Source organism: Salvelinus namaycush, chromosome 38 (assembly GCF_016432855.1).
Source record: "Salvelinus namaycush isolate Seneca chromosome 38, SaNama_1.0, whole genome shotgun sequence".
Lineage (NCBI taxonomy): Eukaryota > Metazoa > Chordata > Actinopteri > Salmoniformes > Salmonidae > Salvelinus > Salvelinus namaycush.
Window position 1 is genome coordinate 14,683,738 of NC_052344.1, and position 16,470 is coordinate 14,700,207.

Consider the following 16,470-nt stretch of genomic DNA (forward strand, 5'->3'; position numbering starts at 1 on the left):
CTACCCAGAACAGTCAGCCTTCCTCAGGGTCTTGGTGACTGGAGTCTGGGATTTCTGCTGGACTTCACAGGTCACCTCTCCTGCCTTGGTCCACTCCTGGGCAGAGAGAGTCAGGGTGCTGCTCCAGCTGTACAGACCATCCTTCTCCAGGACCCTAGAACTGGCCTCTTGTATCTGGCTGGTCCCGTCCACTTTCCAGCTCATGGTCCAGTCTGAAGGGAAGCCCTTGTTGGCCAGACACGTCAGTGTGGCTGTTGTTGCACTGGACAGCTCCTCACTAGAGGGGGGCAGAACGGTGAGGGTGGGGGCACTGTTACCTGGAACAAACAGATCACATCAACTAAGTAACTCCAAGTACAGCTACAGTAAGAGATTATCTTCAGCAAAGTACACATCACAATAAAGTGATTTGGAAATGCCGTCTAAATATGAATGTAGAAGTTAGATTGTTTATATAATTTGTGGTATCAGGGTGGGTGGGTGAGAAAGGAGTTAGCTGCAGCTGAATGAGTGAAGGTAACCTGTAGTGGACCTGTGATATTTGTTTGTGTTTCTTCTGACCAGAGGGAGCGGGCGCTCCGTCTCACACAACTTGGGTAAATGTCTGTTTCTTGCTTTGTTCTTAGAAACAGGGCACAATTGAAAGGGGTGATTTATGGGATAGCATTAAGTGTGGAGGTGGAGCAATTGCAGTTTAACATTTCTGTTGTTTGTGACGCCCGCCGTTTGGTGCGACGCAGACCCAATGGGGAGAGTGGTGAAACAGAGGAGTCATTGTCAGTCCTTTTGATTTGAGTCTGACAAAGTCATGTTAGGATATATTAGTTATCCTGTTAAAGCTTTTGTGCAGAAACCACTGCTCTGTTTCAGGTGTTGGAAGTCTGCAGGAGGGCATGGGACAGAGGATTGTGTAGTTTCGCTGGATAAAGTTGTGTGTGTCAACTGTAGGGGTGCTGATGTTGCTGGAGGTCTGAAGTGTCCGGTGTGAGAGAGGCAGGTTGAAGTGGCCAGAGTCTGAGTAGTGCAGAGGGTGTCATATGCTGAGGCAGTGAATGAAGTGCAGGAGGATGGGTCAAGAGTGAGGCATCCTGAGAGGATCACAGTGAGTAGTAGATTTGTGCCAGCACAGAGGGATAGGGCAACGAGTGAATTACGCTTCAGTAAGGTTGTTGTCTTAGCGTTCATAGCAATGTTTATCAACTGTTCCACAGGAATGGTAGGTAAAACACAGAGAATAGATGTTGTCGTGGCAGCTGCAGAGAAGTATATGGGTATACGAGATTAGACTTCAGAAGAGTTATAGGGTGTGTTGAGGGGTGGTGTCCCGTCCTCCCAGGTCGTTGGCATGGTACAGGAGCAGATAGGGTCAAAGTAGTGGAATGGGGTAGTGGGTTTTAATGTGTAGGTGGTAACTGAAGAGAAGTACCTGGTGTACAAGATTTTACTGCAGAAGTGTTAAAGTGTTTTTTATGATGTAGTGGTATACAGTGCATTCGGCAAGTATCCAGACCCCTTGACTTTTTCCACATTTTGTTACGTTACAGCCTTGTTCTAAAATGGATTCAATTGTTTTTTCCCATCATCAATCTACACACAATACCCCGTAATGACAAAGCAAAAGAAGTTTTATCACATTTACATAAGTATTCAGACCCTTTACTTCGTGCTTTGTTGAAACACCTTTGGGAGCAATTACAGCCTCGAGTCTTCTTGGGTATGACGCTACAAGCTTGGCACACCTGTATTTGGGGAGTTTCTCCCATTCTTCTCTGCAGATCCTCTCAAGCTCTGCCGGGTTGGATGGGGAGCGTCGCTGCACAGCTAATTTCAGGTCGCTCCAGAGATGTTCGATCGTGTTCAAGTCCGGGCTCTGGCACAGTATGGTTAGTTGGTGGTTCAAGTTTTTCATTTTAGGAACAGGAATAATAAAGACAAAGTTATGTAGATAGGCCGTGACTGGCCTCACCCTTTAGGGCTGTAGGCGAATTGGAGGGGGTCGAGTGTGCCAGGGAGGGAGGAGGTGATGTGGTCTTTAACTAGCGTCTCAATGCACTTCATGATGACAGAAGTGAGTGCTACGGGTCGGTAGTCATTCAGTTCAGTTTAAATAAGAATAAATAAATAAAATGAAATCTTAAGATGTAGAGGAGATGCTGGGTTTCATGTACTGTAATGGTAGTCTACAGAGTCCCAGTGTGTCTGATCAGAGACACAGGAGAGGAGAGGAGGGAGCTGGACTCAGTCAGGGACAGAGTAGCAGTCATACACAGTGGAGCCCCTCTTCTCTCAGTGTCAGTCCAATAGTCCAGTAGTACAGTATTCAGTCCACTCAGTCCACACAGCTCACTGCACTAACACTAGTCTCCATGCAGGGGGCGACACCTGGCCAATGATCACTAGGAGGTGCAAACTGACTGGTATTCCTCTTTTCCATAGACATCAGTATGTTACCATACCATATTACCATAACACTAATTAACAGACAAAGTGATGTATGTTATATGATAACATAATGTATTACTTGTATTTTCTTCTCTCCAGCATTCATTATAGTATAGTCTTGCTGTACAATATTGATAGTGATCATATGTGATAGCCCTTAAACCAATAATAGCATTGTATTTATACCCTTTTTATTACATTTATTTATTTACATATTATTATGGAATTCTATGATTATTAGGTGACAAGATCATCAGATTGTAATGGACTCTCAGTTCTAATCTGATGGAATCAGTTCTAATCCGACTGATGGAATCTGTCGTTCTGCCCCTGAACAAGGCAGTTAACCCACTGTTCCTAGGCCGTCATTGAAAATAAGAATTTGTTCTTAACTGTTCTTAACTGACTTGCCAAGTTAAATAAAGGTAACATTTTTTTTTTTAAATGAATCCTTAGTGGTCTAAGTTTACTGAATAATGGTGGATGGGGAGAAGACCAAAAGATTATTTGCATAGTGATGATGCTCTGCACAGACAGAACATGCTTCAGTGCTCTGGGAGTGTTTATATCCCTGTGAGTTTAACACTTCATGACTGAGAGCTGTCCTTCATGACAACAGAACCCACAACAACCATGACTTTTATCACCATCTTCATCTGGACACTTGTTTTCTACATACAAGGTTACAATTTTCAGAATTTATTGTTGAAAATTTATTAAATCTACAGTGTTTACATGAACAGTATATCAATGTTACTATTTCTATTCAGAACTATTCATTACAATATGTAACATTTCATTCATATAAATGTTTTTACTATATTTTTCAGAATCCAGAGGACAGTACGTTGTGACACAGACTCCGGCAGTGAAAGCTGTTGTCCCAGGACAGCCAATCTCTCTGAACTGTAAAACCAGCAGTAATGTGTATAGTAATAACTATCTAGCCTGGTACCAACAGAAACCTGGAGGAGCTCTTAAACTCCTTATTTACTATGCTACAACACTTCAGTCTGGGATTCCATCTAGATTCAGTGGCAGTGGATCTGGGAGTGACTTCATTCTGACCATCAGTGGAGTCCAGGCTGAAGATGCAGGAGATTACTACTGTCAGAGTGAACACAGTGGTCCAGTGTTCACACAATGATACAGAGCCGTACAAAAACCTCCCTCAGTCAGACTGCACAGTGACTGTCCTGCTACAGCTGGGACCTACTGCAGGTGCTGAGGGGGAAGAGACAGTGACATGGAACACTGATTAGTAGAGGAAACATTGAATAAGGTTAGAAAGCATCATTCAGATCACATGTTCCCCATCATCATCATCATCATCATCATCATCATCATTATCAGAGAACTGGAACACTTTTTGCCCCCAGCTCTGTACAGGCCTTAGGTACAGTCAACAAGATACAGTCATGTGTAGACGATAGTTGTCATTTGTCTGCTGGACAATGTAGGTACACAGGTCAAATGGGAGCTATTACCAGTCCACATGAGAAGCTAAACAAAAGGTGTTTTGACCTCTTCATTACTTCAGACCCCAAAACAAGTCCTCATATGGACCTGAACCTAATGTCTGATTTAAATGGATATATTCATCTACAGCAAAATATTAACTTGTTGTCCTTAGTAGGTTACTGACTGCTAGACCTGTGAATGAGACCTGATGCTGGACTCAACCATTAAACACATGTATACTATCCAACTACTATATACACATACTACATAAAGTATAATACACATTTTATCTGTCATCAATTGCATTATGGCATATCTGTTATGTTTCCCTTCCTGCATCCACTATAGAAGTTAAAACCAGACACTCCCTCACATCTGTCCCAGTCCAGGGTGTTTCAGACAGTGAAACTGGTCAACTGCTAGACTGGTAGCTGTGGGAGTGAAACTGAGATTTACATAGACAGGACTGGGTGGTTCTGCTTGTCCCAGAATAGAGCAGCACTGTCACCAGATGTTCACTCTGTCCCCAGGGGGTTGGAGGTAGAGAAGATCTTGGGAAATTTTATGGAGTAGTTTACACTACATATTGTTGAAAACCATTGCTAAAACATCTAATTTAATAAAATCATATTAAGAATTAAACATTGGAAACATACATATGTTATGGAAAGTAACTGTTTAGCAGTGTGAGTTCTGAGAGCAAATCTTAGAGGTTTATTATCAAATATCACTAATTATTATCACTGGTATTGGTGTTAACAGAATCATACAGTTGTATAAATGATTACAAAGTATTTGTTTGATCAGATGCCCTTTTAATTCTGTTTGAAAACATGAGAGTAGCTGTAAACTACAATGTTAAATTATGAAAGAAGCTGATTGATATAAATTAGTATGAAATATGCTGCCTATTCATGAGATAGTGATCACTGGAATCCCACTTAAATCAACTCCTGGGGTTATATTTCAATCAAAACAAGCTTTATTTAAACTCAGAGGCAAGAAGACATGTACAACTAAATCTCAAAATAGTTTATCACACAGCACTACTGATATTATTCACTATTATACTGTAACATTCAGCTCTAAAACACTAAAACACAAACACCATGTGGAGACTCTATCCTCCAGCAATGGCTTCTAGACACTAGTGATTTCTCCGGAAGGCGGCCGAATCACTGGTGTCGTTGTTGGCGACCCTGCAGGTGTTCACCTCTCCCTCTTCCCAGCGTGCCTTGCTCAGGGTCAGGGTGCTGCTGCGGCGCCCGCCCTTCTCTTCCTCTGTGGTGGTCAGGACCCCTCCTTCACCTCCACCCCGTCCACCTCCCAGTTCACCATCGCCCCCTGGGGGGAGTAGCCGCTCAGCAGGCAGGCAAGAGTGCTGCTCAGAGGGAGGGGGGAGCAGAGATACTGCGGGCCTGACAGAGGGAGCAGCTGGAGGAGAGGAGAGGGTCAGCTACCACTACTACTCTATAACATTAGGAGAGGAGAGGGTCAGCTACCACTACTACTCTATAACATTAGGAGAGGAGAAGGTCAGCTACCACTACTACTCTATAACATTAGGAGAGGAGAGGGTCAGCTACCACTACTACTCTATAACATTAGGAGAGGAGAGGGTCAGCTACCACTACTACTCTATAACATTAGGAGAGGGTCAGCTACCACTACTACTCTATAACATTAGGAGAGGGTCAGCTACCACTACTACTCTATAACATTAGGAGAGGAGAGGGTCAGCTACCACTACTACTCTATAACATTAGGAGAGGGTCAGCTACCACTACTACTCTATAACATTAGGAGAGGAGAGGGTCAGCTACCACTACTACTCTATAACATTAGGAGAGGAGAGGGTCAGCTACCACTACTACGCTATAACATTAGGAGAGGAGAGGGTCAGTTACCACTACTACTCTATAACATTAGGAGAGGAGAGGGTCTGCTACCACTACTACTCTATTACATTAGGAGAGGAGAAGGTCAGCTACCACTACTACTCTATAACATTAGGAGAGGAGAGGGTCAGCTACCACTACTACTCTATAACATTAGGAGAGGAGAGGGGCTGCTACCACTACTACTCTATAACATTAGGAGAGAAGAGGGTCTGCTACCACTACTACTCTATAACATTAGGAGAGGAGAGGGTCAGCTACCACTTCTACTCTATAACATTAGGAGAGGAGGGGGTCAGCTACCACTACTACTCTATAACATTAGGAGAGGAGAGGGTCAGCTACCACTTCTACTCTATAACATTAGGAGAGGAGAGGGTCAGCTACCACTACTACTCTATAACATTAGGAGAGGAGAGGGTCAGCTACCACTACTACTCTATAACATTAGGAGAGGAGAGGGTCAGCTACCACTACTACTCTATAACATTAGGAGAGGAGAGGGTCAGCTACCACTACTACTCTATAACATTAGGAGAGGGTCAGCTACCACTACTACTCTATAACATTAGGAGAGGAGTGGGTCAGCTACCACTACTACTCTATAACATTAGGAGAGGAGAGGGTCAGCTACCACTACTACTCTATAACATTAGGAGAGGGTCAGCTACCACTACTACTCTATAACATTAGGAGAGGAGAGGGTCTGCTACCACTACTACTCCATAACATTAGGAGAGGAGAGGGTCAGCTACCATTACTACTCTATAACATTAGGAGAGGAGAGGGTCAGCTACCACTACTACTCTATAACATTAGGAGAGGAGAGGGTCAGCTACCACTACTACTCTATAACATTAGGAGAGGAGAGGGTCTGCTACCACTACTACTCTATAACATTAGGAGAGGAGAGGGTCAGCTACCACTACTACTCTATAACATTAGGAGAGGGTCAGCTACCACTACTACTCTATAACATTAGGAGAGGGTCAGCTACCACTACTACTCTATAACATTAGGAGAGGAGAGGGTCAGCTACCACTACTACTCTATAACATTAGGAGAGGAGAGGGTCTGCTACCACTACTACTCTATAACATTAGGAGAGGAGTTGGTCAGCTACCACTACTACTCTATAACATTAGGAGAGGAGAGGGTCAGCTACCACTACTACTCTATAACATTAGGAGAGGAGAGGGTCTGCTACCACTACTACTCTATAACATTAGGAGAGGAGAGGGTCAGCTACCACTACTACTCTATAACATTAGGAGAGGGTCAGCTACCACTACTACTCTATAACATTAAGAGAGGAGAGGGTCAGCTACCACTACTACTCTATAACATTAGGAGAGGGTCAGCTACCACTACTACTCTATAACATTAGGAGAGGGTCAGCTACCACTACTACTCTATAACATTAGGAGAGGAGAGGGTCAGCTACCACTACTACTCTATAACATTAGGAGAGGAGAGGGTCTGCTACCACTACTACTCTATAACATTAGGAGAGGAGTTGGTCAGCTACCACTACTACTCTATAACATTAGGAGAGGAGAGGGTCAGCTACCACTACTACTCTATAACATTAGGAGAGGAGAGGGTCTGCTACCACTACTACTCTATAACATTAGGAGAGGAGAGGGTCAGCTACCACTACTACTCTATAACATTAGGAGAGGAGAGGGTCAGCTACCACTACTACTCTATAACATTAGGAGAGGAGAGGGTCAGCTACCACTACTACTCTATAACATTAGGAGAGGAGAGGGTCAGCTACCACTACTACTCTATAACATTAGGAGAGGAGAGGGTCAGCTACCACTACTACTCTATAACATTAGGAGAGGAGAGGGTCAGCTACCACTACTACTCTATAACATTAGGAGAGGGTCAGCTACCACTACTACTCTATAACATTAGGAGAGGGTCAGCTACCACTACTACTCTATAACATTAGGAGAGGAGAGGGTCAGCTACCACTACTACTCTATAACATTAGGAGAGGAGAGGGTCAGCTACCACTACTACTCTATAACATTAGGAGAGGAGAGGGTCAGCTACCACTACTACTCTATAACATTAGGAGAGGAGAGGGTCAGCTACCACTACTACTCTATAACATTAGGAGAGGGTCAGCTACCACTACTACTCTATAACATTAGGAGAGGAGAGGGTCAGCTACCACTACTACTCTATAACATTAGGAGAGGAGAGGGTCAGCTACCACTACTACTCTATAACATTAGGAGAGGAGAGGGTCAGCTACCACTACTACTCTATAACATTAGGAGAGGAGAGGGTCAGCTACCACTACTACTCTATAACATTAGGAGAGGGTCAGCTACCACTGCTACTCTATAACATTAGGAGAGGAGAGGGTCTGCTACCACTACTACTCTATAACATTAGGAGAGGAGATGGTCAGCTACCACTACTACTCTATAACATTAGGAGAGAAGAGGGTCAGCTACCACTACTACTCTATAACATTAGGAGAGGAGAGGGTCAGCTACCACTACTACTCTATAACATTAGGAGAGGAGAGGGTCAGCTACCACTACTACTCTATAACATTAGGAGAGGAGAGGGTCAGCTACCACTACTACTCTATAACATTAGGAGAGGAGAGGGTCAGCTACCACTACTACTCTATAACATTAGGAGAGGAGAGGGTCAGCTACCACTACTACTCTATAACATTAGGAGAGGAGAGGGTCAGCTACCACTACTACTCTATAACATTAGGAGAGGGTCAGCTACCACTACTACTCTATAACATTAGGAGAGGAGAGGGTCTGCTACCACTACTACTCCATAACATTAGGAGAGGAGAGGGTCAGCTACCATTACTACTCTATAACATTAGGAGAGGAGAGGGTCAGCTACCACTACTACTCTATAACATTAGGAGAGGAGAGGGTCAGCTACCACTACTACTCTATAACATTAGGAGAGGAGAGGGTCTGCTACCACTACTACTCTATAACATTAGGAGAGGAGAGGGTCAGCTACCACTACTACTCTATAACATTAGGAGAGGGTCAGCTACCACTACTACTCTATAACATTAGGAGAGGGTCAGCTACCACTACTACTCTATAACATTAGGAGAGGAGAGGGTCAGCTACCACTACTACTCTATAACATTAGGAGAGGAGAGGGTCTGCTACCACTACTACTCTATAACATTAGGAGAGGAGTTGGTCAGCTACCACTACTACTCTATAACATTAGGAGAGGAGAGGGTCAGCTACCACTACTACTCTATAACATTAGGAGAGGAGAGGGTCTGCTACCACTACTACTCTATAACATTAGGATAGGAGAGGGTCAGCTACCACTACTACTCTATAACATTAGGAGAGGGTCAGCTACCACTACTACTCTATAACATTAAGAGAGGAGAGGGTCAGCTACCACTACTACTCTATAACATTAGGAGAGGGTCAGATACCACTACTACTCTATAACATTAGGAGAGGGTCAGCTACCACTACTACTCTATAACATTAGGAGAGGAGAGGGTCAGCTACCACTACTACTCTATAACATTAGGAGAGGAGAGGGTCTGCTACCACTACTACTCTATAACATTAGGAGAGGAGTTGGTCAGCTACCACTACTACTCTATAACATTAGGAGAGGAGAGGGTCAGCTACCACTACTACTCTATAACATTAGGAGAGGAGAGGGTCTGCTACCACTACTACTCTATAACATTAGGAGAGGAGAGGGTCAGCTACCACTACTACTCTATAACATTAGGAGAGGAGAGGGTCAGCTACCACTACTACTCTATAACATTAGGAGAGGAGAGGGTCAGCTACCACTACTACTCTATAACATTAGGAGAGGAGAGGGTCAGCTACCACTACTACTCTATAACATTAGGAGAGGAGAGGGTCAGCTACCACTACTACTCTATAACATTAGGAGAGGAGAGGGTCAGCTACCACTACTACTCTATAACATTAGGAGAGGGTCAGCTACCACTACTACTCTATAACATTAGGAGAGGGTCAGCTACCACTACTACTCTATAACATTAGGAGAGGAGAGGGTCAGCTACCACTACTACTCTATAACATTAGGAGAGGAGAGGGTCAGCTACCACTACTACTCTATAACATTAGGAGAGGAGAGGGTCAGCTACCACTACTACTCTATAACATTAGGAGAGGAGAGGGTCAGCTACCACTACTACTCTATAACATTAGGAGAGGGTCAGCTACCACTACTACTCTATAACATTAGGAGAGGAGAGGGTCAGCTACCACTACTACTCTATAACATTAGGAGAGGAGAGGGTCAGCTACCACTACTACTCTATAACATTAGGAGAGGAGAGGGTCAGCTACCACTACTACTCTATAACATTAGGAGAGGAGAGGGTCAGCTACCACTACTACTCTATAACATTAGGAGAGGGTCAGCTACCACTGCTACTCTATAACATTAGGAGAGGAGAGGGTCTGCTACCACTACTACTCTATAACATTAGGAGAGGAGATGGTCAGCTACCACTACTACTCTATAACATTAGGAGAGAAGAGGGTCAGCTACCACTACTACTCTATAACATTAGGAGAGGAGAGGGTCAGCTACCACTACTACTCTATAACATTAGGAGAGGAGAGGGTCAGCTACCACTACTACTCTATAACATTAGGAGAGGAGAGGGTCAGCTACCACTACTACTCTATAACATTAGGAGAGGAGAGGGTCAGCTACCACTACTACTCTATAACATTAGGAGAGGAGAGGGTCAGCTACCACTACTACTCTATAACATTAGGAGAGGAGAGGGTCAGCTACCACTACTACTCTATAACATTAGGAGGAGGGGATAATAGGAGAGGAGAGGGTCAGCTACCACTACTACTCTATAACATTAGGAGAGGAGAGGGTCAGCTACCACTACTACTCTATAACATTAGGAGAGGAGAGGGTCAGCTACCACTACTACTCTATAACATTAGGAGAGGAGAGGGTCAGCTACCACTACTACTCTATAACATTAGGAGAGGAGAGGGTCAGCTACCACTACTACTCTATAACATTAGGAGAGGAGAGGGTCAGCTACCACTACTACTCTATAACATTAGGAGAGGAGAGGGTCAGCTACCACTACTACTCTATAACATTAGGAGAGGAGAGGGTCAGCTACCACTACTACTCTATAACATTAGGAGAGGAGAGGGTCAGCTACCACTACTACTCTATAACATTAGGAGAGGAGAGGGTCAGCTACCACTACTACTCTATAACATTAGGAGAGGAGAGGGTCAGCTACCACTACTACTCTATAACATTAGGAGAGGAGAGGGTCAGCTACCACTACTACTCTATAACATTAGGAGAGGGTCAGCTACCACTACTACTCTATAACATTAGGAGAGGAGAGGGTCAGCTACCACTACTACTCTATAACATTAGGAGAGGAGAGGGTCAGCTACCACTACTACTCTATAACATTAGGAGAGGAGAGGGTCAGCTACCACTACTACTCTATAACATTAGGAGAGGAGAGGGTCAGCTACCACTACTACTCTATAACATTAGGAGAGGGTCAGCTACCACTGCTACTCTATAACATTAGGAGAGGAGAGGGTCTGCTACCACTACTACTCTATAACATTAGGAGAGGAGATGGTCAGCTACCACTACTACTCTATAACATTAGGAGAGAAGAGGGTCAGCTACCACTACTACTCTATAACATTAGGAGAGGAGAGGGTCAGCTACCACTACTACTCTATAACATTAGGAGAGGAGAGGGTCAGCTACCACTACTACTCTATAACATTAGGAGAGGAGAGGGTCAGCTACCACTACTACTCTATAACATTAGGAGAGGAGAGGGTGAGCTACCACTACTACTCTATAACATTAGGAGAGGAGAGGGTCAGCTACCACTACTACTCTATAACATTAGTAGAGGAGAGGGTCAGCTACCACTACTACTCTATAACATTAGGAGAGGAGAGGGCAGCTACCACTACTACTCTATAACATTAGGAGAGGAGAGGGTCAGCTACCACTACTACTCTATAACATTAGTAGAGGAGAGGGTCAGCTACCACTACTACTCTATAACATTAGGAGAGGAGAGGGTCAGCTACCACTACTACTCTATAACATTAGGAGAGGAGAGGGTCAGCTACCACTACTACTCTATAACATTAGGAGAGGAGAGGGTCAGCTACCACTACTACTCTATAACATTAGGAGAGGAGAGGGTCAGCTACCACTACTACTCTATAACATTAGGAGAGGAGAGGGTCAGCTACCACTACTACTCTATAACATTAGGAGAGGAGAGGGTCAGCTACCACTACTACTCTATAACATTAGGAGAGGAGAGGGTCAGCTACCACTACTACTCTATAACATTAGGAGAGGGTCAGCTACCACTACTACTCTATAACATTAGGAGAGGAGAGGGTCAGCTACCACTACTACTCTATAACATTAGGAGAGGAGAGGGTCAGCTACCACTACTACTCTATAACATTAGGAGAGGAGAGGGTCAGCTACCACTACTACTCTATAACATTAGGAGAGGAGAGGGTCAGCTACCACTACTACTCTATAACATTAGGAGAGGGTCAGCTACCACTGCTACTCTATAACATTAGGAGAGGAGAGGGTCTGCTACCACTACTACTCTATAACATTAGGAGAGGAGATGGTCAGCTACCACTACTACTCTATAACATTAGGAGAGAAGAGGGTCAGCTACCACTACTACTCTATAACATTAGGAGAGGAGAGGGTCAGCTACCACTACTACTCTATAACATTAGGAGAGGAGAGGGTCAGCTACCACTACTACTCTATAACATTAGGAGAGGAGAGGGTCAGCTACCACTACTACTCTATAACATTAGGAGAGGAGAGGGTGAGCTACCACTACTACTCTATAACATTAGGAGAGGAGAGGGTCAGCTACCACTACTACTCTATAACATTAGTAGAGGAGAGGGTCAGCTACCACTACTACTCTATAACATTAGGAGAGGAGAGGGTCAGCTACCACTACTACTCTATAACATTAGGAGAGGAGAGGGTCAGCTACCACTACTACTCTATAACATTAGTAGAGGAGAGGGTCAGCTACCACTACTACTCTATAACATTAGGAGAGGAGAGGGTCAGCTACCACTACTACTCTATAACATTAGGAGAGGAGAGGGTCAGCTACCACTACTACTCTATAACATTAGGAGAGGAGAGGGTCAGCTACCACTACTACTCTATAACATTAGGAGAGGAGAGGGTCAGCTACTACTCTATAACATTAGGAGAGGAGTGGAGATAAACGTGTGTTACATTCATGCTCTACAGTTTAGCACATCAAGAGCAACAGAACACTAGGAGGGGGTTCCCTGGACACAGATGAAGACTAGTCCAAGACAAAAAATCACTTTCATATAGTCTGGATACAGTATCATTTAATATTCACAATTTTAAATCTGACATGAAATCTTCATATCCATTTATGTCAAATCAACTCTGAGATACAAGCCCAAAATGACCTCAAAATACATTTCAGAACTATAGATGAGGTTCACCTTCAAACCATGTCAGTGTTAACATTTACTATGAATGCAATACAAAGTGTTGCTTATATTACATAAATAGTCGTTGCTAAATCTCAACAGAACAATGAGGTGATATTCAATACAGTATATCAAAATGTGCTCTTTATAATCACATGTTAAAATGCTTATGGTTTTATTGCCAAATGAACATGGTGGTATGTGAACAATTCTCTCACTTCGGTGACTCTGCCCTCTACCAATCCACCGATCTGTCCACAAAAATCTCTAAAAATATTTTTTTTCTGGAGAAGATGATAACATCTCATAACATTGTTCAATAGCATGATTTAACTGTGTTAAATGAGAGAAAAAAGACAAACTTGGAATTACTTTTCAGCATCAGTTTTGTTCCGCTTCCAAAAGTGTATCACAGTGATTCATTCTGGTGAAGTCTCCGTACTAAAACCTCCTTTTCACAATATTGAGAACCTTCATACGCAGAGCAATCTCAATACCACCCTAATAGTACTGAGGTACTAGCATGATACAATAGGGACTGATAGTACTGAAGTACTAGTATAATACAATAGGGACTAATAGTCCTGGGTTCTGAGTACATCTGAGTAAAGAACAACGATAATTAATTCATCTTGGATCACTGATTTACATAATGAGGTATTTAAAATATTATAATATAATTTAATAACAATCTGTATCTGTATAATTTGTGTCATATTAAACAGTTATGAATGTGGGTCCTTACCAGGAAGACTATTTGCATTGGTAGCACATGCTTCAGTGGTCTGGGAGTGTTTATAGCCCTGTGAGTTTAACACTTCATGGCTGAGAGCTGTCCTTCATGACAACAGAACTTCAACAATGACTTTGATCATGAACTTCTTGTGGATATTGATGTTTTTAATTCAGGGTAAGACTATTGAATATCATGATCTGCAAATAATTTTTCTTATCGAAATATTAAATCTATATTGCCTCGACAGATTGAGATTCATGAAAATGTAAATAAAACAAACACGTTTCAAAACATTCTTAAATTGATATTTTTTTCAGAATCCAGAGGACAGGTCACTGTGACTCAGACTCCTACAATGAAAACTGTTCTCCCAGAACAGACAGTTATTATAAACTGCAAAACCAGTGTGACTGTATCTTTTGGTTGTACTGGGAGTTATTACTGTATGGCCTGGTACCAACAGAAACCTGGAGGAGCTCCTAAACTCCTGATGCACTCTTCAAACAGACTTCGGTCTGGGATTCCATCTAGATTCAGTGGCAGTGGATCTGGGAGTGACTTCACTCTGACCATCAGTGGAGTCCAGGATGAAGATGCAGGAGATTACTACTGTCAGAGTGAACACAGTGGTCCAGTGTTCACACAGTGATACAGAGCTGTACTAAAACCTCCCTCAGTCAGACTGCACAGTGACTGTACTGCTACAGCTGGGACCTACTGCAGGTGCTGAGGGGAGGAGATGATCCAGTACAATGACACAGTGTGTAGGAGAGCTGAACAACAATAGAGTCAAACTAGAGCTGTGTCTAGAAGACCTTAGATCATAACTGATCACTAAATGTTTCTCCTGACCATTTACTACATGTTACCTCTGTGGAGTAACTCAAGGAAAACCATCAACCAATATGAATATAGATGATGTGCAATGATCCAAACCCCTAAAGATGACTTGTGTTTTGAATAGCTAGAATTTAATCAACATGATTCAAGCACATACAATAAAGCCACCAAACATTACCCATACATCCTCCCTCACACCACTGTGGTAGTTCCAGAGAGCAGCAGGTGAAGCAGGAGACTGGAGACGTCAGAGCTCTGGAAATCTCCACTTTAGATCAGTCAGTCTGCAGCATCTCACAGTCCACACACAGACTGCAGTTACTGACCCTGACCACTGGAGGGAGACAGAACGCAGATACCATCTTGTCTAACACAGTAATAACAATATGCTTAATTTGTAGATGTCTGTAATTAAAGCACTTAGAGCACTTAAATCAAAAACCATGTAAATTATTACATAGCTATCATGTTTCTACATCACACAATATTTACTAATAAAGTCTGACTGTCCAGGAAGACTATTTACATACAGTATAAGACAATTTGCATTGGCAGCACATGCTTCAGTGCCCTGGGAGTGTTTATAGCCCTGTGAGTTTAACACTTCATGACTGAGAGCTGTCCTTCATGACAACAGAACTTCAACGATGACTTTCATCATGAGCTTTGTGTGGATACTGACTTTCTTAATTCAGGGTAAGATTTTTGAATTTAATGCTCCAAAATTAACTTTGTTATCGAAGTATGTAATCTAAATATTACCTCTGCCTTAAAATTCAGACAAAAACATGTTTAAAATACAGTATTCTTATATGTCTCTGTTTCAGAATCCAGAGGACAGGTCACTGTGACTCAGACTCCTGCAGTGAAAGTTGTTCTCCAAGGACAGCCAGTTATTATAAATTGTAAAACCAGTTTAAATGTAGCAGATTTTTGTGCTGGGTCTTATACCTGTATGGCCTGGTACCACCAGAAATCTGGAGGAGCTCATAAACTCCTGATGCACTCTTCAAACCAACGTCAGTCTGGGACTCCATCTAGATTCAGTGGCAGTGGATCTGGGAGTGACTTCACTCTGACCATCAGTGGAGTCCAGGTTGAAGATGCAGGAGATTACTACTGTCAGAGTTTCCACTACCCCAACAGTGTCAGGGTGTTCACACAGTGATACAGAGCCGTACTAAAACCTCCCTCAGTCAGACTGCACAGTGACTGTACTGCTACAGCTGGGACCTACTGCAGGTGCTGAGGGGGACGAGACAGTGACATGGAACACTGTTCACTAGAGGAGGTCAACTGTGACATGTGACAATATGGTTAGAAAGTAATCATTCAGATCACATGACCATCCTCATCATCATCATCATGGTTATGACTTATAGTTTTTGTCATGGCCTTTAAGTGTATATATATACAAGTTATTTGAAGTTTTGAAACACAATTCCTGTCCACATGCAAAGCAAGATCTACAGAAGTAAAATTAAAGGTGTTATGACCTCAACATTACTTCAAAGTTACAATCACTTCA

General features: G+C 43.0%; 1 protein-coding gene across 1 annotated transcript; it reads right to left on the minus strand.

The window, feature by feature from the left end:
- Window positions 1–15,304, minus strand: LOC120031858 (immunoglobulin kappa light chain-like). The gene is made up of 3 exons (XM_038977673.1): window positions 15,241–15,304; window positions 5,083–5,337; window positions 1–317 (listed from the first exon to the last, which is right to left on the minus strand). Exons 1-3 carry the CDS (start codon window positions 15,302–15,304, stop codon window positions 1–3), a joined length of 636 nt encoding a protein of 211 aa, XP_038833601.1.
- Window positions 15,305–16,470: the final 1,166 nt, after the last annotated feature.